The sequence below is a fragment of the Tympanuchus pallidicinctus genome, unplaced genomic scaffold, assembly GCF_026119805.1.
Source record: "Tympanuchus pallidicinctus isolate F22 unplaced genomic scaffold, pur_lepc_1.0 scaffold110, whole genome shotgun sequence".
In the NCBI taxonomy this organism is placed as follows: Eukaryota; Metazoa; Chordata; class Aves; order Galliformes; family Phasianidae; genus Tympanuchus; species Tympanuchus pallidicinctus.
Window position 1 is genome coordinate 1 of NW_026294628.1, and position 20,000 is coordinate 20,000.

The window sequence follows — 20,000 nt, forward strand, 5'->3', positions numbered from 1 at the left end:
CTCGGCTTTTGCTTCTTCCCGTCCTTTCCGCAGGGAGCTCAGGTGCTCCTGAGGCACCTCCTGGAAGCGGGAGGCGTTTGGTAGGAATTACTTAAGGGGTGGAGCCAAAAGCTGAGCCCCCACCCCGTAACGGGGGGAGATGAGGATTTTGGGCTGCCTCAAAACCCAAGGAGGGATCTCCCTACATCCCAGCCATGCATTCCCAGCATCGCCCCAATGCACCACTCCCCCCTTTTTAGCTCCCCCAAACTCCCCTTTAAACCCTCAAATCCCGAGGTGAGGGGGGGTCCTTAACTCCCCATCCACGTGTTGCAGCGTCCCCTTATTGCACCACTCCCCCTTTATTCCCCCCGGACCCCAAGACGGGGGGGTTTCCCTGCAGCCCCGGCTCACCTCCGCCGCGTGGGCCGCCTCCTCGGCGGGCAGCACGGTGTGGGCGCGGTGTTCCCTTGAGAGGTGACACACGACGCAAACCGCCCTCCGGTCCTGAACGCAAAACAACCGCAGCGGTTCGCCGTGCCGGGGACAGCGGGGAGGACCCGGCGGAACCGGAGGAACGGCCGCTGGGAGAGGAGGAGCGGGGGCGGGCGGGCCCGGAGGAGGATCGGCGGGGCCGGGGGGCAAACCGAGCTGCCGGACGATGTGGACGATGTTCCCGAGGGAGCGGTTGGGGCGGAAGAGGCGCTGCGGGACCGGTTCGCGGCACTGCGGGCAGCAGAGCCGCCGCGCGGAGTCCTCCCAGCACTGCGTCACGCAGGCCCGGCAGAAATTATGGCCGCATTCCGCCACCAGCACCGGATCGGTGAAGTATTCCAAGCACACCGGGCAGGTGAGCTCGTCCTGAAGGCTCCGAGCGGCGCTGCAAGGAGCGGGCGGGACGGCGGGGGGAGCGGGCGGGGCCTCCATCGCCGCTCGGAGCTCCGCGGGGAGATCCGCACTGCTCCGCGCCGCCGCCCCGACTGACGGCCGGAAGGGGCGGGGCTACGCGTGCGCGCTGCGGAACGGGCGTCTGCGCGTGCGCGGTGCGGAAAGGGGCGGGGCCACGCGTGCGTGGCGCGCGGCGCTGCCTGCTGTCTCTAGAGTGGGAGGGGGGAGTGCGCATGCGTGGTTTGCCGGTTGCTCGTGTGCGCAGGCGTGGGATGTGGGAGGTGTGCGCAGGGAGCGCAACGCGCATGCGCAGAATCCTCCATTGAGAGCCAGGTTGGGGGGGGTTGTGTAGGGAGCTGTGTGGGGGTCCTAAAGGGGTTTTGGGGATTGCGACGTTTGCCCTGCGGAGGAAATACTTGCGGGGGAAGAATTTGGGGTGAAAAACGGCGGATTCGGGATTTGCGGCTGAGCAGAGCCGCAGAGGGGCGGTGCCCGCTTCCAAAATGGCGGCTCCGCCCCACCTTCAAAATGGCGGCTCCGCGCCCGCTTCCAAAATGGCGGCCCTGCGCCCGCTTTCAAAATGGCGTCTCGAGCTTCAACTAGCTCGCGGAAAGAAGATGCCCCTAATCCGCCTCCTCACCCCCCCTCGCCTCCCTCGGTATCGCTACGAAGCTGCCGGGGCGACCGGTCGAGACCGCCGCTGCCACCCCGCGCTGTGCGGACGCCCTGGCTCAAGATGGTCTCGGGAGGGTGAAGCCTTGGCGTCCATCTTTGTTGAGGGCAGCCCGTCCCAAGGCGGGGGGGAAGGACCATTTTTAGGGAGATTTTGAGATCCCCCAAACCCTCGGAGGACTCTGAAATACATCTGCGCTGCGCTCCTGCCTGCCTGCTACACGGGAAACGGTCCCTATTGACCGAAAAGCCCCGTTTTCACCCCAAACACAGACCCTCTCCGCAGCCCCCCCTCCGTCCACGCTCAATAAAATGCCATAAAATCCCAAAATCCCCCCCATCACCCCAATGTCAGCAAATGCAGATGGGCCCCCTGTCACCCCAATGTCACCAAATGGAGCTGGGCTGGGTTGGGATGGATGGGATGCGGATGGGATGGATGGGATGGATGAATGGGGTTGGGATGGGGGTGGAATGGACGGATGAATGGGGTTGGGATGGATGGGATGGGGATGGGATGGATGGGATGGGGGTGGGATGGGGTTGGGATGGATGAATGGGGTTGGGATGGGGGTGGGATGGGGGTGGGATGGGGTTGGGATGGGGTTGGGATGGATGAATGGGGTTGGGATGGGGGTGGGATGGGGTTGGGATGGATGAATGGGGTTGGGATGGGGATGGAATGGATGGAATGGATGGGATGGGGTTGGGATGGATAAATGGGGTTGGGATGGGGTTGGGATGGGGGTGGGATGGATGGGATGGGGGTGGGATGGGGTTGGGATGGATAAATGGGGTTGGGATGGGGTTGGGATGGATGGGATGGGGATGGGATGGATGAATGGGTTTGGGATGGATGGGATGGGGGTGGGATGGGGTTGGGATGGATGAATGGGGTTGGGATGGATGGATGGGGTGGAATGGATGGGATGGGGATGGGATGGATGAATGGGGTTGGATGGGGTTAGGATGGGGGTTAGGGTTAGGGTCAGGATGGAATGGGGTGGGTAGGGGTCACCAAATGTGGCCCCAAGAGTGGTGAAGGCAGACTTCACCCCATAGCTCTCCCCATCCTCTGCCCCACAGCGTGGGGTCGGGCACATGGGATCCCTTGGGGGAATGGAGGAGGATTGTGGGGACGAATGGCTCAGAACCCCCCCTCCCTGCCCCCCAGCTCCCCCCAAACGCCGCTCGGCTCGGGCTGCAGCTTTGGGCTGATGGGACGCTGAGCCAATGAACAGAACTTCACCCCAAATGCCTTTTTTGTGCGTCTTTTTGACACGGCGGGGCACAGCAGGCCCAGCTCCCACCCCACAGCGACCCACGCACGTCTCCCACCACGGGGCTCAAGGATGCGGCCCAGGAGCCCCAGAGCCAGCAGCCATGGGGCAGCCATGGGGCACGACGCTCCTCTAATCCCCGACCAACCGCCCCGGCTGCAGCGAGGACCAGGCGCAGACGGCGGGGTTTTGGTCCCCAGGTTTCCATCCCAACCCGTGTCACCAGCATCCCCACGTGGGAAGCTGCGAGCGGAGCCAGGATGGGCTCCATGTCCCCAAAGCAGCGCTCTGGTTGCCCCCCATCCCACCTCCTCCACCTCCACCTCCTCCTCTTCCACCCCTTCCACCACCCCATCATCTCTTCCTCCTCCACCCCACCACCACCCCCTCCATCACCCCACCTCCATCTTCTCTTCCACCCCCACCTCCACCTCCTCCTCCTCCACCCCCTCCACCACCCCATCACCTCTTCCTCCATCACCCCACCTCCTCCTCCTCTACCTCAGCACCCCCTCCTCCTCCTCCACCTCCACCCCACTTCCTCCACCCCCCCTTCTTCCACCCCTCCATCACCCCACCTCCTCCTCCACCCCCACCACCACCTTCTCCTCCTCCTCTATCTCCTCCATCACCCCTTCCTCCTCCACCCCACCACCTCCTCCTCCATCACCCCATCACCTCTTCCTCCACCTCCACCCCACCTCCTCCTCCTCCTCCTCCCCCACCCCACCACCACCTTCTCCTCCTCCACTCCACCTCCACCATCACCCCACTTCCTCCTCCACCACCACCCCCTCCATCACCCCACCTCCTCCACCCCTTCCTCCACCCCAGCACCTCTTCCTCCTCCACCTCCTCCATCCCCTCCATCACCCCATCACCTCTTCCTCCTCCACCCCACCTCTTCCTCCTCCACCCCACCTTCTCCTCCTCCTCCACCCCTTCACCTCCTCCTCCTCCACCTCCTCTTCCTCCACCCCTTCCACCACCCCATCACCTCTTCCTCCATCATCCCACCACCTCCTCCTCCATCACCCCACCTCCTCTTCCTCCATCACCCCATCACCTCTTCCTCCTCCACCCCACCTTCTCCTCCTCCTCCACCCCTTCACCTCCTCTTCCTCCTCCATCTCCTCTTCCTCCACCCCATCACCTCTTCCTCCATCACCCCACCTCCTCCTCCACCCCCCCACCTCCTCTTCCTCCACCCCACCACCTTCTCCTCCTCCTCCACCTCCTCCATCCCTTCCATCACCCCATCACCTCTTCCTCCTCCACCCCACCACCTTCTCCTCCTCCTCCTCTTCCTCCACCCCATCACCTCTTCCTCCATCACCCCACCTCCTCTTCCTCCACCCCACCTCCTCCTCCTCCTCCTCCTGACCTCCCCACCCCCTCCTCCCATCACGGCCGCAGCCTCTCCTCGGCCCCGCAGCCCAGCGGCGCTGCACGCAGGCTCCCTCCCTCCTCCCCCCCTTCCTCCACGAGGACCAAAGCCACTTTGGGGCCGTGGCTGCGGCGGTGCTTGGTGAGATGGGAGCCCTGGCTGAAGGCTTCCCCGCACTCGGGGCACTCGTAGGGCTTCTCCCCGGTGTGCACCCCGCCGGTGCCTCTCCAGGTGGGACGCCCAGGCGAATCCCTTCCCGCAGTCCCCGCAGATGAAGCATTTGAGCGCCGCGTGGCCGCGCCGATGCGCCAGGAAGGGCGGCGCGTCCTCGAAACGCTTCCCGCAGTCCCCGCACTTAAAGGGCCGCTCGGGGCGGTGCGTCTTGCCGTGCTGCAGCAGATGGGCTTTCTGCGAGAAGCTCTCCCCGCACAGCCCGCAGGGGAACGGCCGCTCGCCCGTGTGAACCCTGCGGTGCCTCTGCAGGTGAGACGCCCAGGCGAAACCCTTCCCGCAATCCCCGCAGCGATGGTGGCCGCGTTCCCTGCGGTGACGCCGCTGGTGCCTCAGCAGAGGCGGCGCGGCGCGGAACGGCTTCCCGCAATCGGCGCAGCGCTGAGCTTTCGTCCCCGCGCGGCCGCGGCGGCGCTGCCGGCTCGGCTCGGAGCTGCGGCCGCAGGGGGAGCAGCGGAGCGGCCGGCGGCCCGCGTGGCTGCGGCGATGCTTGGCCAGGTGCGAACCCTGGCTGAAAGCCTCCCCCGCATTCGGGGCACTCGTAGGGTTTCTCCCCCGTGTGAACCCGCCGGTGCCTCTCCAGGTGAGAAGCCCAAACGAAACCCTTCCCGCAGTCGCCGCACTTGTGGGGTTTTTCGGCCGCGTGGCCCCGGCTGTGAGCCGCCAATTCGGAGGCGCCGGAGAAACGTTTGCCGCACTGCTGGCATTTGTGGGGTCGGTCGCTGCTGTGGGTCCGGCGGTGCTGCAGGAGGTGGGAGCTTTGGCTGTAGGATTCGCCGCATTCGGGGCAGCTGTAGGGCCGCTCTCCCGTGTGGATCCGCCGGTGCCGCTCCAAATGCGAAGCCCACGGGAAGGATTTGCCGCAATCGGGGCAGCCGAACGGCCGATCCCGAACCCGGGACGGCTTCACCCCGTTGGGTTTTGGGGTCGGGGCGGCGTGGGGCGTCTGCGCGACCCCGATAGGGACGGCTCTGTCGGGGCGCTTCGCTTTCCGCCTGTTGGATCCCAGCAATCGGTTCTGGGGCGGGAGCATCGGGGGCTCCTCTGACCCCACAGCGTCCTCCTCCAGCCCCACGGCGTCTTCATCGGCTGCTTTGGGGTTCACCAAGCCCTGAGCTGCGAGAGATTGGGGGGGGGGGGTCAAAATGGGGCTGGGATGGGGGGGATGGGATGGATGGGATGGGATGGGATGGGGTTGAGATGGGTTGGGATGGGATGGGATGGGATGGGATGCATGGGATGGGATGGGATGGGGTTGGGATGGGGATGGGATGGGATGGGGATGGGATGGGATGGGATGGGATGGGATGGGATGGGATGGGATGGGATGGGATGGGGGTGGGATGGGATGGGTGGGATGGGATGGGGTTGGGATGGGTTGGGATGGATGGGATGGGGTTGGGATGGATAAATGGGGTTGGGATGGGCTTGGGATGGATGGGTGAATGGGGATGGGATGGATTAATGGGGTTGGGATGGGGTTGGGATGGGTTGGGATGGATGGGATGGGGTTGGGATGGGCTTGGGATGGATGGGTGAATGGGGATGGGATGGATTAATGGGGTTGGGATGGATTAATGGGGTTGGGATGGATGGGATGGGGATGGGATGGGGATGGGATGGGTTGGGATGGGGTTGGGTTGGGTTGGGATGGATGGATGGTGTTGGGATGAATGGGATAGGGTTGGGATGGGGTTGGGATGGATGGAACAGGGTTGGGATGGATGAATGGGGTCAGGATGGATTAATGGGGTTGGGATGGATAAATGGGATGGGGCTGGGATGGGGGGGATGGGGGTGGGATGGGATGGGGTTGGGATGGGGTTGGGATGAATGGGATGGGGGTGGGATGGATGGGATGGGGTTGGGATGGATGGGTGAATGGGGATGGGATGGGTGGGTGAATGGGGTCAGGATTGGGTTGGGATGGATGGGTGAATGGGGTCAGGATGCATGGAATGGGGTCGGGATGGATGGGATGGATGGGATGGGGTCGAGATGGATGGAATGGGGTCGAGATGGATGGAATGGGGTTGGGATGGATGGGACTGGGCTGAAATGGGGGTGGGTGAAAAAGGGGTCGGCCTCAAACCTACAGCAGACGCAGCACCCAAAGGATGGCAGCGTGGCAATGGGGTGCCCCCCCCCCCCCCCAAAATAAAACCAACCAGCGATTGGGGGAAATCCCCCCCACGGCCACCAGCCTCCAAATGGGGGCAACCCCAAAAGGCTGGGAAATAGGGGGGGGGGGGGGCAGAGCAGGATTTGGGGCCGGCGTTTACCGATGGACATCAGCGTCTCGTAGCTCTCGTGCATCACATCGCGGTACAGCGCCGTGTCCAGCAGCTCCATGGCAGGCAGGGCATCCCCTATAGGGCAGGGAAACCCCTAAAAGAGGGGGGACGGGGGGGGGGAAATGCCCCCCAAATCAGGGGCTGGATTTATAGGTTCGCTTGCATGCAGGAGGAGCCAAACTATGGGATTTTTAGCCCTTATTTCATCCCCTGTTTAGGATGTTCAGCCCTACGAGGGGGGGGTGCCCAGAATCCCCCAACCCTACAAGCTGGAGGGGGGGGGGGGTCCCAACCAGCCGTATTTTGGGGGAAAAACACAACAAATGGGAGCATTTATTGCAAAGGGGTTTTTTTTTGGGGGGGGGGCTGTGAGGCAGCCCCGCATTTCCCACCCTATCGCATCCCCTCACCCCAAAACCTTCCCCCATTTCCCCCCTCCATCCATCCATCACCCCGACCCCATTGACGAGGCAACGACCCCAAAGCCGAACGCGGCGCGTCGCGACCCCCCCCCCCCCCCCCTCCCCATTTCCCCTCTTTCCCCCCCCCCCCTCCCCAAATAAAAAAGGGCACCTGGAATCAAATCCATCCGTCGGGAAAACGCATCTTATAGGGCCGGATCCCAAAGCCCGCATTGCGACCCGCAATGGAGGAGAACGCGGCGCCGCTCCGGAAGCTTTGCGATGGGATCCGGGAGGAGCCGCCTAGAGGTGACCCCGACCCCACAACTCCGCCCCATAACCGCCGCCTCCCCCTTCGGGCCGCCCCGCCGCTTTGGGGAGCGGGGGAGCGGAATCCCGTTCCATTCAAGGGGGCCGAAGGGAACCGCGGACGGTGCGGGTGGGTTGGGGGCGTTTGTAGGGGAAAGAGGGGGGGATTTGGGGTTGTCCGTAGGGAAGAGGGGGACTGGGGGTCTTCCATAGAGAAAGAGGGGGGGTTTGGGGTTATCCATAGGGACAGAGGGGGAACCTGGTGGGATTTGGGGTTTTTGGTAGGGAAAGAGGGGGGATTTGGGGTCATCCATAGGGAAAGAGGGAGGATTTGGGGTCATCCATGGGGAAGAGGGGGGATTTAGGGTCTTCCATAGAGAAAGAGGGGGATTGGGGGTAATCTATAGGGAAAGAGGGGGGATTTAGGGTTATCCATAGGGAAGAGGGGGATTTAGGGTAATCCATAGGGAAAGAGGGGGAATGTGGTGGGATTTGGGGTTTTTCGTAGGGAAAGAGGGGGGATTTGGGGTCTTCCATAGGGAAGAGGGGGATTTGGGTTCCCTATTCTTCAACGCTTGGGGTTTCCCCATACATCACATTTTGGGGTTCCCTATGGACTCCATGTTTGGGTTCCCCTATAACCTCAACATTGGGGTTTCCTATACCTCAATGTTTGGGTTTCTCTACCCCTCAACCCTCGGGTTCCCCTACAACCTCAACTCTTGGGGGTTCCCTATAGGGTTCCCTATATGTCAACGCTTGGTGTTTCCCCATACATCACATTTTGGGTTCCCCTACAACCTCAACACTGGGGCTCCCTACAGCCTCAATGGCTTCCCCTATAACCCCAACCCCGGTGACCCTTTGGGGTTCCCCCCACCCCCTCCCCACGAGGCTCCGGCTCTGATGCTCCCCGCACCCCACAGAACGGACACAGGAGCCCCATAGGGCAGAAAGGACCCCGAGTTTATTTCCTCCTTCCCCCTCGTTTCTTCCCCCGTGGCGGTGGGGCTCCCCACGGCCGGGCGCCCTCCATCTTCAGCTCCCCGAGGAGAAGGAGGAGGAGGAAGCGTAGGAGGAGGAGGAGGAGGAGGAGGAGGAGGAGGAGGAAGGCAGCCCCGCTCTGCCCTCCATCGCCGCATCCACCGCCGCCCTGAGTTCCAGGGTCCCGATGAAGGACCCCCGCCTCTCCCGCCGGCGCTGATCCGCATCGCTGACCAAACCCCTGGACAGGGAGGCCACGAAGGAGCGCATCACCCTCCTGGCCGTGACGGACATCCGGCGGGACGCGGGCTCCTCCACCTCGCAGCCGTGGCACGAGTTCCTCCCGCGGGGTTCCGTCCTCATCCCGTTGCCGGACCCCCCGTAGGACCTCCGGTACGGCGGCCTCCATCGGACGCCGCGGAGTTTCCGCCTCCTCCTCCTCCTCTTCCTCCGCCGTTGCCTCTGGCCGGGTGCCGCCATGAGGGTCCGACCCCCCGCCCCCGGTCCTCCTCCGTGGGTCCCCTCGGAAGCCCGATGGGGGCTCTGTGGGGCCGCGTTCCGAGCCGGCGCCGCGATTGGTCGGCCGGCCCGAAGGCGTTGTGATGTCAGCCGCCCCCCTCGGAATTCCCACCGCGATTTGGGCCCAAAAAACGGAGAATCGGGGCCGGAAAAAAAAACAACAACAACAACAAACCCCGCAGCCTGGCGTTAAAGAGCGAGGATGAGGAGGGGGAGGAAGGCGGCCGCGTGTCAGGATGGCCGAGTGGTCCAAGGCGCCAGACTCAAGGCTCAGCCCTTCCCTGCGGGATTTCTGGTCTCCGAATGGAGGCGTGGGTTCAAATCCCACTTCTGACACAGCTTTTGGGGTTTGGGGTTTTTTTTCCCCACCCTCAAATTTGGGGACATTTCCCCTCCCCCCCCCCCCCCCCTACGCCTCGCTGCCCCACGCTCAGACCCCACTGACCCTTCAGACCCCACAGACCCCAATGATCCCACTGACCCCATAGACCCCATAGACCCCCCCCCCACACACCCCACTGAACCCCACTGACCCCACAGACCCCATGCATGCACCCCACCGACCCCACAGACCCCACACAGGCACCCCACAGACCCCACTGATCCCGCAGACCCCACCAACCCCACAGACCCCGCAGACCCCACAGACCCCGCAGACCCCATAGACCCCACACACGCACCCCACTGAACCCCACTGACCCCACAGACCCCACACATGCACCCCACAGACCCGACAGACCCCCCCAACCCCACAGACCCTACACATGCACCCCACCAACCCCACAGACCCCTCTGACACCACCAGCCCTACAGACCCCACCAACTCCACCGACCCCATTGACTCCACTGACCCCACAAATCCCACACATGCACCCCACCGACCCCACAGACCCCATCAACCCCACAGACCCCACCGACCCCATGAACCTTACAGACCCCACAGACCCCACAGACCCCCCCAACCCCACAGACCCCACACATGCACCCCACAGACCCTGCACGTCCCACAGACCCCACTGACCCCACCAAACCCCCACAGACCCCACTGACCCTGCAGATCCCACTGACCCCACAGACTCCCCCAACCCCATGCATGCACCCCACTGACCCCGCAGACCCCACCGACCCCCCCAACCCCACAGACCTCACAGACCCCGCAGACCCCATTGACCCTACAGACCCCACAGACCCCATTGACCCCACAAATCCCGCAGACCCCACGCACGCACGCAACCCCTCTGCAAAGCTGACCCACAAGTGGGGCACAAAATGGCGGCCCGGCCCCCCCCCACCCATGGGTGAATCCCCACAATGGAGTCACCCGTGGGCGCCCCCCCCAGGAGGACCCCGCAGCCCCTTCCCTGGTGGTCTAGTGGTTAGGATTCGGCGCTCTCACCGCCGCGGCCCGGGTTCGATTCCCGGTCAGGGAAAAATTGCTTTCCAGAGAAACTCCACCCCGCATCTTTTTCTCTATTTATTTTCTGGATGCGGATCCGGCCCTGAAAGCACATATTTGGTTTGGAGGGGTGAGCCGTTCCACCGCATCCCAGCCCTTTTAGCAAACCTAAATACCAACACACCCCCATCACCTCCCCGACAGCGCGTGCAAACCCCTTTATTTCCCCCCACCTCCAAACACCCTCGACTGGCAGCTCGTTAAACCCTAAGCGGGATCATTAACGAAGAGAAAGGCGTCGGACGGCTGCGAGATGCTGCGGGCCTCGCATTTATTGCCACGGTCATCGCGCACGCCTTGGTTCCTTTGCGTCGCTTCGGGGGGCTTTTAGCCCCTTCTCTCCCTTTGGGGTTGGGGTCGCCTCACCCCCTCTCCTGCCCCCCCCCCCCCCCCCCCACAGGTGGGTTTGGGGAGGGATGGGGCCGAGCTGTCAGCGCCCCCCGGCCGCGCGCTTCCAGCCCTTGGGCATCACGCGCTGCAGGGCGGCGCGCACATGCGCGGGTCCCACGGTGGGACGTCGGCTCTCCCTCCTCAGCCTCTCGGCTTCCCTCTCCACCCTCCTGCAGATGTCCCTTAGGAAAGCCACCATCAGCGCTTGGGCTTCGCGGGACAGGAGCCTGCCGTCCTGCCTGAGCGTCTGGCCGGGGTCGAAGGAAAAGCCGGGGGATCTTTTCTTCTGCCTCCCTTTGGGTTTGGGTTTCCTTTTCCTGTCGAATTTCACCCTCTTGACTGAGGGTCCCCTGCTTTCAGCCTTCTGACGCCTTCTTTTCTGGGGTCCCCCCCTCGGCCGGGGTCCCTTCCCCTTTTGGGGTCTTCTTTTCCTTCCCTCCGCGGACACCATGGCTCAGCTGGACCCCCAGAATCCAATGGAATTCTCCGCCCGTCCCCCTTCTATGCAAATCAGCATGCAAACGAGGAGCCCCGAGATTGGCCGAAGGAGCAATACCCCCCCCCAACCCCCCAACCTCCCCCCAACCCCCCCCCAACCCCCAAACCCCCCCCCCCAAAGGGAGCAACACCCAAGGGGGTTCCTTGGCTCCCCATGACGGCCGGGCACCCAATTAACCCCAATTAACACACGATGGGGAAATGGAGCTGATGGCGCCTTTTTGGGGTGTGGAGGAAATGGACCCAAATCCCTCGGATCCAAACGTCCGTCCTCGGCTTTGCAATCATCACCAAACCCGGCTCTGCCCATCAGCTGCCAGGCAAATGACGGCTAATTGCTTCGTTAACGAGTCCACCCGAATCCACCCAGTGGCGGCTGCCCAGCTTGGCTCCAAAGGGGCCGAGCCCGCGTTCATTAACAAAACCACTCATTAATTACCGTCAAGGCCCAAACAGAGTTGGCAAAAGGCTGATTAGCATAATTTATTGCCTGCTAATGAGTGACGGAGCTGAACAACGGGAACTAGGAGCAAATCCTGGCCGCCCTGTGCAACATATGGGGGTTTTTTGTACCATAAATGCATGAAATCGACCCAGGGAGCCGCAGGATGGCGGCCCTGAGGCTCTGCTCCCCTTCGTTTGCCCTCATTAAACCTAATTGATCCACATTTATCCTTCCAGTCCATCAGCGTTGATCCAAACTCATTCTCCTCGTTTACCCACATTCATCCCCATTCGCCCTTCAGCCGTGCCCAAATTCGCCCTCCTCGCTCTTCTAATTAACCCCAACCCGCCCAATTAACCCAAACCCGTCCAATTAACCCAAGTCGATCCTCCCGATTGCCCCAAACTCCCCCCCCCCCCCCCCCCCAAAGGACCCCTGCCCCCATCCCATGTGTCGCAATGGGATTCGATGGCAGCCGTGCTTCCAGTCACCCTGGCGGAAGCAGCAGCAGGAAGATGGCAGGAACTCGTTATGCAATTAAAAGCTGCTCGTGCCCTGGCAGTGAAGCCGCTCTGTGCTGATCTCTGATTCCTCACCCAATCAAACCACCCCTCTGAAATCCCCTCTGCTCCCAGCGACGTCAGCAAGGCTCCCCTCCATGCAGTTCCCACATCGATCCAGGAATCCCTGCTTCATCCGCAGCTCCGACGGCGTTGGGTTCGGGTTCGACAGCGGGGAGGAGAGGATGGGTTCTGTTAAATAGGGGGGCATGGGGACGAAGCCCCCTGAGGAGCAGGGATGCAACCCTCGGGCCGTCCTTAGCGGGGCTGATCCATGGGCATCCACCATTGGTTTTAATGGGAGCACAGGGGGAGGTTTGTGGGCTGGTGGAGGGGGGGGATGAGGAGGGAGCAGCCCTGCGAGGAGCCCAGCTTGCCAAATTCGCCCTCTCACCACCCATAGCACCGCAGGGAAAACCCACACCCTGACTTCTTATAGGGAAAAACCCATGGCAGGCAACGTTGTGAAACCTTGCTGTGCAACCCATTTACCAGCACTGGGAGAAGCCCCAGCTCAGCAGGAAGCTCAGATGGGCTTTGAGGCCCATAGGGGCAGCCTTCAGGTCCTTCCCGACCCCTTTTAGGATTGGGGGCTCCCTCCGTTCCGTGACCATAAGCAGAAAACCCACAGCTTCCAGCTTCCACCCCATCCACCAAAGCGCGGCTCCTCACCCCCGTGGTTCAGCAGAACCCGTTAAGGGGGCATTAATTAAAGCAATAAATGGAGCTGAGCGCGGGGGAAATCCCTGCTGCTGGAAGAAACCGAAAGAAAATAATCATAATTAAAGAAAAATGAGGTACTGAAAGGAGCCAGGAAAGGAGGAGCAGAGCTGCGCTGTGGGGCCTGCGGGGCTTTTATGGCCGCGGCATCGGGGTGGCCGTGGGGGGGAATTCCCAGCTTCTGAGTGCAGATTTGGGCTCTGACGCCAGCAGAGCCGAAAGCTTTGGAGAAAACGAATGATTTCTTGTATTTAAAGGGAAAGAATTGAGATAGGAGAAAATGGCAGCGTCCCGCTTCGGGCATTTGGGCCGAGGCGCCTCTTGGTTTCCCTCTGAGCCAATGGAGGGAAGGCCAGCGTGGCCCTGGGATGCTCCAGATTTGGGATGGATTTCCATCTTTTCGGATGGGTTTCCACCTGGAGATGCCACTGTCGCCATTGCAAGGGATGTTCCAGGTGGGTTTCCATCTGGGGAAGCCACCATCAGGACCAGAAGGGACATTTGGGATGGATTTCCATTCTGGATGCCACCAGAAGGGACATTTGGGATGGATTTCCATTCTGGATGCCACCAGAAGGGACATTTGGGATGGATTTCCATTCTGGATGCCACCAGAAGGGACATTTGGGATGGATTTCCATTCTGGATGCCACCAGAAGGGACATTTGGGATGGATTTCCATTCTGGATGCCACCAGAAGGGACATTTGGGATGGATTTCCATTCTGGATGCCACCAGAAGGGACATTTGGGATGGATTTCCATTCTGGATGCCACCAAAAGGGACATTTGGGATGGATTTCCATCATTCTGGATGCCACCAGAAGGGACATTTGGGATGGATTTCCATTCTGGATGCCACCAAAAGGGACATTTGGGATGGATTTCCATCATTCTGGATGCCTCCATCAGGACCAGAAGGGACATTTGGGGTGGATTTCCATTCTGGATGCCACCAGAAGGGACATTTGGGATGGATTTCCATTATTCTGGATGCCACCAGAAGGGACATTTGGGATGGATTTCCATTTTGGATGCCACCATCACGACCAGAAGGGACATTTGGGATGGATTTCCATCTTTCTGGATGCCACCATCACGACCAGAAGGGACATTTGGGATGGATTTCCATTTTGGATGCCTCCATCAGGACCAGAAGGGGCATTTGGGGTGGATTTCCATTCTGGATGCCACCAGAAGGGACATTTGGGATGGATTTCCATTCTGGATGCCACCAAAAGGGACATTTGGGATGGATTTCCATTCTGGATGCCACCAGAAGGGACATTTGGGATGGATTTCCATTCTGGATGCCACCAGAAGGGACATTTGGGATGGATTCCCACCTGCAGACGCCTCCATCACGACCAGAAGGGAAATTCCAGGTGCCCTCTGTGCCTCCTGATGACCACATCCCACGAATGGGCGGCTGGTGCTCGAAGGAGGTGAGTAAAAAGGAAAACAACAGTAAAAGCAAACACAAAAGAAGCCAACGTGAGCTCAGCCGCCGCTTCCCCTTCTTACGACACCGCTGCTCTGCTTTCTTCCGGGATGGACTTTTTTTTTTCCCCCTTCTTAAGCCAGGGTATAAAATGGAAACTGATCCCAGCAGGGGAGTCGCTGCCTGCTGCAACCATGGCTGCGATGGGTGGTGAGTGCTTCCCCCTCGGGGTTACGGCTCCCTTCCTCCTGCTTTCCTCCAGCATCCCTTCGGCGTCGCCTCAAGGCCCCGACCCCAAAGCTTCCCGTCTCTCTGCTCTGTTTTACGACCCCGTAGAGTTCAGGTATTTGGGGTTGGCACGTTGGATGGGATCCCCACTGTCTTCTCACAGCCTTTAGGGTCACTGTGTTGGGTAGGATGGAGATCTCTTGACCCCCATAGAAGATCTTTGTCTTCCACATCACCCTATAGGTTGTGGGGTTGGCACGTTGGATTGGGATGGAGATCTGTTGACCCCCAGAAAGGATCTTTGTCTTCCACATCACCCTATAAGTTGTGGGGTTGGCACGTTGGATGGGATCCCCACTGTCTTCCCACAGCCTTTAGGGTCACTGTGTTGGGTGGGATGGAGATCTGTTGACTCCCATAGAAGATCTTTGTCTTCCACATCACCCCACAGCCTTTAGGGTTGGCACATTGGATGGGATGGAGATCTCTTGCCCCAAAGAAAGGATCTCCTTCATCTTCCACACCACCCCACAGTATTTGGGGTTGGCACGTTGGATGGGATCCCCACTGTCTTCCCACAGCCTTTAGGGTCACTGTGTTGGATTGGGACGGAGATCTCCTCACCTCCAGACCTCCTGTGCTCCCCACGTCGTCCAAAAGAATTTGGGGTTGGTTGGATTGGGATGGAGATCTGTTGACCCCCATAGAAGATCTTTGTCTTCCACATCACCCCACAGCCTTTAGGGTTGGCATGTTGGATGGGATGGAGATCTGTTGACCCCCAGAAAGGATCTTTGTCTTCCACATCACCCTACAGGTTGTGGGGTTGGCATGTGGGATGGGGCGGAGATCTTTTGACCCCCAGAAAGGATCTCCATGGTCTTCTACATCACCCCACAGCCTTTAGGGTTGTCACATTGGATGGGATGGAGATCTCTTGCCCCCCAAAAAGGTTCTCCTTCATCTTCCACACCACCCCACAGTATTTGGGGTTGGCACGTTGGATGGGATCCCCACTGTCTTCCCACAGCCTTTAGGGTCACTGTGTTGGGTGGGATGGAGATCTCTTGCCCCCCATAGAAGATCTTTGTCTTCCACATCACCCTATAGGTTGTGGGGTTGGCATGTGGGATGGGGCAGAGATCTCTTGACCCCCAGAAAGGATCTCCATGGTCTTCCACATCACCCCACAGCCTTTTAGGGTTGTCACGTTGGATGGGATGGAGATCTGTTGACCCCCATGGAAGATCTTTGTCTTCCACATCACCCCACAGCCTTTTAGGGTTGTCACGTTGGATTGGGATGGAGATCTGCTGACCCCCAGACAGGATCTTTGTCTTCCACATCACCCTATAGGTTGTGGGGTTGGCACATTGGATGGGATGGAGATCTCTTGCCCCCCACAAAAGACCTCCTTTGCCTTCCTCCCCACCCCACAGCGCTCAGGGAGGGACGGAGGCCTCCTGATCCCTAAAGGAGATCCTTGCCTTCCACAGCACCCGAAGGTGCTGGGGGTCACGGCGCTGGGCGGGATGCAGGGAGCTCCAAGCCGCATCAGGACGCTGCCCTTCGGGGAGGCCGGGGCAGGGATGGCGTTGGATCAGGACAATTAGCGCCGTTTTCCTGCATCCATTTCAGCCGCGCTTTTAAGGCAGCCCTGCTGTTAGCCGTGCTAATTACAGCAGCCGCTCTCTAATTACTTCGCATGAACATCATCGGCACCTCCAGGAAAGCGAGGCTGATCCTACAGCTCTGAGAAATCGCCTCCAGGGGAGCAGCCCTGGGCTCCGACCGCTGCCCATGACCTCGGATGGGGGCCGGTCCAGCCGGGCTCTGCTTTCAACACAGTTTTATCCCATGAATGAAAGATGACTCACGATGCTGTTACAAAAGATACTGGCTTTTATTTTTGTTGTTCCTCCTCCTCTTCTTCCTCATCTTCTTTCCCCAGAAAACCCGCCGGGGTTTTTGTTCGCACTTCTGTCCCTTACCTTCACCTGCGTGGTGTCTTCCTTATGCACCGCAATCCGTGTAAGATCGCGGCTTACAGGTGTAAAATCCCTCTGCGCCACCCCTCCTCCCTCCACTGTGCCGCCCTTAAGGGTTAAAGAATGGGATAAAATCGCCGTGACGGGGAGGAGGCAGCGGGCAAAGCCGTCCAGCCGCCCGAATCGCCTCCCTTTCCTCGCACGCGGACGATGCTTAATTACCGCCCCTCGTTAGCCCTCTTCCGAACGCTTCTTCTACTGGGACTCGCCGGCGCCAAGAGGTTCCCGTGCTTCCCTGAGTATTGCCTCCGTGACCGGGACTACGAGGAGCTGCTGGGCATCGTGAAGCACGGGCTGGAGCCCACGAGGCGCCCGTCCGACGTGGTCGTGGTCGGGGCTGGGATCAGCGGGCTGACGGCGGCCAAACTGCTGCGGGACGCCGGCCATAAGGTGGGGGGGGGCGAGTTTTAGGGGATGGGGTGCTGGTAGCAAAGGGTTGCCAGCAGGGAGAGGGAAGACATCGATTCTGGGGAGGGGGAAGGGGGAGATTCGATGCACTGCTGGGGGATCGATGCATTACTGGGGGATCGATGCATCGCTGGGGGATCGATGCAGTGCTGGGGGATCGATGCAGTGCTGGGGGATCGATGCATTGCTGGGGGATCGATGCAGTGCTGGGGGATCGATGCATTGCTGGGGGATCGATGCATTGCTGGGGGATCGATGCATTGCTGGGGGATCGATGCACTGCTGGGGGATCGATGCATTGCTGGGGGGATCGATGCATTGCTGGGGCATCGATGCAGTGCTGGGGGATCGATGCATCGCTGGGGGATCGATGCATTGCTGGGGGATCGATGCATTTCTGAGGGGATCAATGCATTGCTGGGGGGGAATCGCTGCATTTCCAGGTTGGCTTGCTGGAAGAACCCCAAACCCCCATTTTCCATCTGTCCCCTTTCCAGGTGACCGTTCTGGAAACCAGCGATAGGGTGGGTGGGAGGATCAGGACGTACCGTGAGAAGGATTGGTACGTGGAGCTGGGAGCCATGCGCCTGCCCAGCAAACACAGGTGAGCTGCAATCCTCCGTCCTTCGCAGGGCTGGGGGTCTGCAAGTCACGACCCCAAAAGTCGGCTGAGATCCCCCCAGTTGGGCACCCAACCGTTGTGTGAGGAGCCAAGCAGGGCATCAGCCAAAATGCCGTGGGAAGAAGCCATGGGGCGCCCTGAACTCAACATGGCGTGGGATCAGAGCCCTCCTCCTCTTCCAGGGGAAGAAATAAATCTCTTTGGCTCTCTCCCACCAATTCTGCATCAACTCTTGCTCCCCATGGCATCCCTGCGGGTCTCTCCTTTCCCTGTGCATTGAGGCAGCAAAAATACAGAGGTCGGAGTGCCTGGAAAACCCAAAATCTGTGCTTAAAAGCCAAAGCTTTTGGTGGCTGCGCCGACGCCGCCGATGCGGAAACGTCCTCCAACGCCAAAATCAAACGCATGGAGGTTCCCAATGGGAAAACGGCCGTTCCTGGGATTCTCTGGGAGGCTTCAGCAGCGCCTCTCACCTCCTCTGCTCCCTTCCAGGCTGGTGCGTGAGTTTATAAAGCAGTTTGAGCTGAAGCTCAACCCGTTCCACCAGACGGATGACAACGCCTGGTATTTTGTGAACGGCATCCGAGCCAAAGTGGCAGAAGTGAACAGGAACCCAGACATCCTGAATTACACCCTGAGGCCGGCGGAGAGGGGAAAAAGCGCCAGCCAGCTCTACAGGGAAGCTCTGCACTCGGTAGGAGGCCACGGAGCCGACCCTGTTGGCGTGGGGTCATCGGGAGGAGCTCGGCCCCTCACCAAACCCCACGCTGGCACCTCAGGTCCCAGAGAACAGAATTGCATTGGGAAACGCTCTTCTTTTTTTGGGCTGCCTCCTCGACTCCATCAATATTTATTTCCCCTGCAGGCTTTCAAGCAGTTCCAGACCACGGACTGCAAGGAGTACCTGGCTAAACACGACTCCTTCTCCACCAAGGTAATGGGCCGTTCGCAGGGGGTGAATCCTTGCCATCCAGCGGGTGGAGAAGGGGGCAGATGGGGTCCAAAATTCCCACTTTGCTCACCCTGAGATCCGCCCGCCTCCATTGGAGGAGGCACCGACCCACCAGGGCCGCATCCCGATGGATCCAAGCGGATCAGGGCACAGATTTTGGCTGGGGGTCGGCGCCGCGCGGAGGCGATGACTTCGGGCCCCGACTTCTTCTTGGATCCTGTAGGAATATTTGATTAAAGTTGGGAATCTGAGCCGGGGAGCTGTGCAGATGATCGGAGATTTGCTCAACGAGGAGTCGGGCTTCTATCTGTCCTTCCTCGCCTCGCTGTGGGATTTCGACATCTTCTCTCATGGGGAGAGGTGAGACTTCGTTTCTTATGGGGGGAGGAAGGCATCGTTACTTATGGGGGGAGGAAGGCATCGTTACTTATGGGGGGAGGTCAGACATGATTTCTTATGGGGGGAGGTGAGACATGGTTTCTTATGGGGGGAGGTGAGACATCATTACTTATGGGGGGAGGTCAGACTTCGTTTCTTATGGGGGGAGGAAGGCATCGTTTCTTATGGGGGGAGGTGAGACATGGTTTCTTATGGGGGGAGGTGAGACATCGTTACTTATGGGGGGAGGAAGGCATTGTTTCTTATGGGGGGAGGTGAGACATGATTTCTTATGGGGGGAGGTCAGACATCATTACTTATGGGGGGAGGTCAGACTTCGTTTCTTATGGGGGGAGGAAGGCATCGTTTCTTATGGGGGGAGGTGAGACATGATTTCTTATGGGGGGAGGTGAGACATGATTTCTTATGGGGGGAGGTGAGACATGATTTCTTATGGGGGGAGGTCAGGCATGGTTTCTTATGGGGGGAGGAAGGCATCGTTTCTTATGGGGGGAGGTCAGACTTCATTTCTTATGGGGGGAGGTGAGATATCGTTACTTATGGGGGGAGGAAGGCATCGTTTCTTATGGGGGGAGGTCAGACATCGTTACTTATGGGGGGAGGAAGGCATCGTTTCTTATGGGGGGAGGTGAGACTTCATTTCTTATGGGGGGAGGTGAGACATGGTTTCTTATGGGGGGGAGGTAAGACATCATTACTTATGGGGGGAGGAAGGCATCGTTTCTTATGGGGGGAGGTCAGACATCACTTCTTATGGGGGGAGGTCAGACTTTTGCCTCCCTTGGAGCTGCTCTACGAAAACGCGATGAAATAGGAAATTTTAGCGCCGTTTCGATGCCCGAATGGAACGTTTCCCCTCCCTCAGAGGGTCTCTGCAGGAGGGATTTCAC

At 60.0% G+C, this 20,000-nt stretch overlaps 3 protein-coding genes and 2 non-coding genes across 5 annotated transcripts in view; 3 read left to right on the top strand and 2 right to left on the bottom strand.

Annotated features, from left to right (window-relative positions):
• Positions 1-6: 6 nt before the first annotated feature.
• LOC128075037 (E3 ubiquitin-protein ligase TRIM7-like) lies at positions 7-973 on the bottom strand (the record flags this gene model as incomplete). Its single annotated transcript, XM_052671463.1, has 2 exons — positions 394-973; positions 7-60 (listed from the first exon to the last, which is right to left on the bottom strand). Coding segments are annotated over exons 1-2 (567 nt in total), but the record flags the coding sequence as incomplete, so codon positions are not given.
• Positions 974-4,223: 3,250 nt separating this feature from the next.
• Positions 4,224-9,097, bottom strand: LOC128075038 (zinc finger protein CKR1-like). Its single transcript, XM_052671464.1, is given in 5 exon segments — positions 4,224-4,418; positions 4,420-4,962; positions 4,964-5,553; positions 6,720-6,825; positions 8,564-9,097. Coding segments are annotated over 5 exon segments (1,776 nt in total). The 5' UTR covers positions 8,906-9,097.
• Positions 9,098-9,174: 77 nt separating this feature from the next.
• Positions 9,175-9,280, top strand: TRNAL-CAA (transfer RNA leucine (anticodon CAA)). The gene is made up of 2 exons: positions 9,175-9,212; positions 9,235-9,280. It is a non-coding gene; the product is annotated as a tRNA-Leu (tRNA).
• Positions 9,281-10,302: 1,022 nt separating this feature from the next.
• Positions 10,303-10,374, top strand: TRNAE-CUC (transfer RNA glutamic acid (anticodon CUC)). Its single transcript has one exon. It is a non-coding gene; the product is annotated as a tRNA-Glu (tRNA).
• A 4,030-nt stretch (positions 10,375-14,404) lies between these two features.
• IL4I1 (interleukin 4 induced 1) overlaps positions 14,405-20,000 on the top strand; it is a 6,752-nt gene continuing 1,156 nt past the window's right edge. Inside the window, exons 1-6 of the mRNA XM_052671465.1 lie at positions 14,405-14,663; positions 16,905-17,119; positions 17,635-17,741; positions 18,252-18,453; positions 18,625-18,693; positions 18,935-19,071. Of these exons, the coding sequence (XP_052527425.1) occupies positions 14,564-14,663; positions 16,905-17,119; positions 17,635-17,741; positions 18,252-18,453; positions 18,625-18,693; positions 18,935-19,071 (830 nt within the window). The 5' untranslated portion in view covers positions 14,405-14,563. The remainder of the gene's footprint in view (positions 14,664-16,904; positions 17,120-17,634; positions 17,742-18,251; positions 18,454-18,624; positions 18,694-18,934; positions 19,072-20,000) is intronic.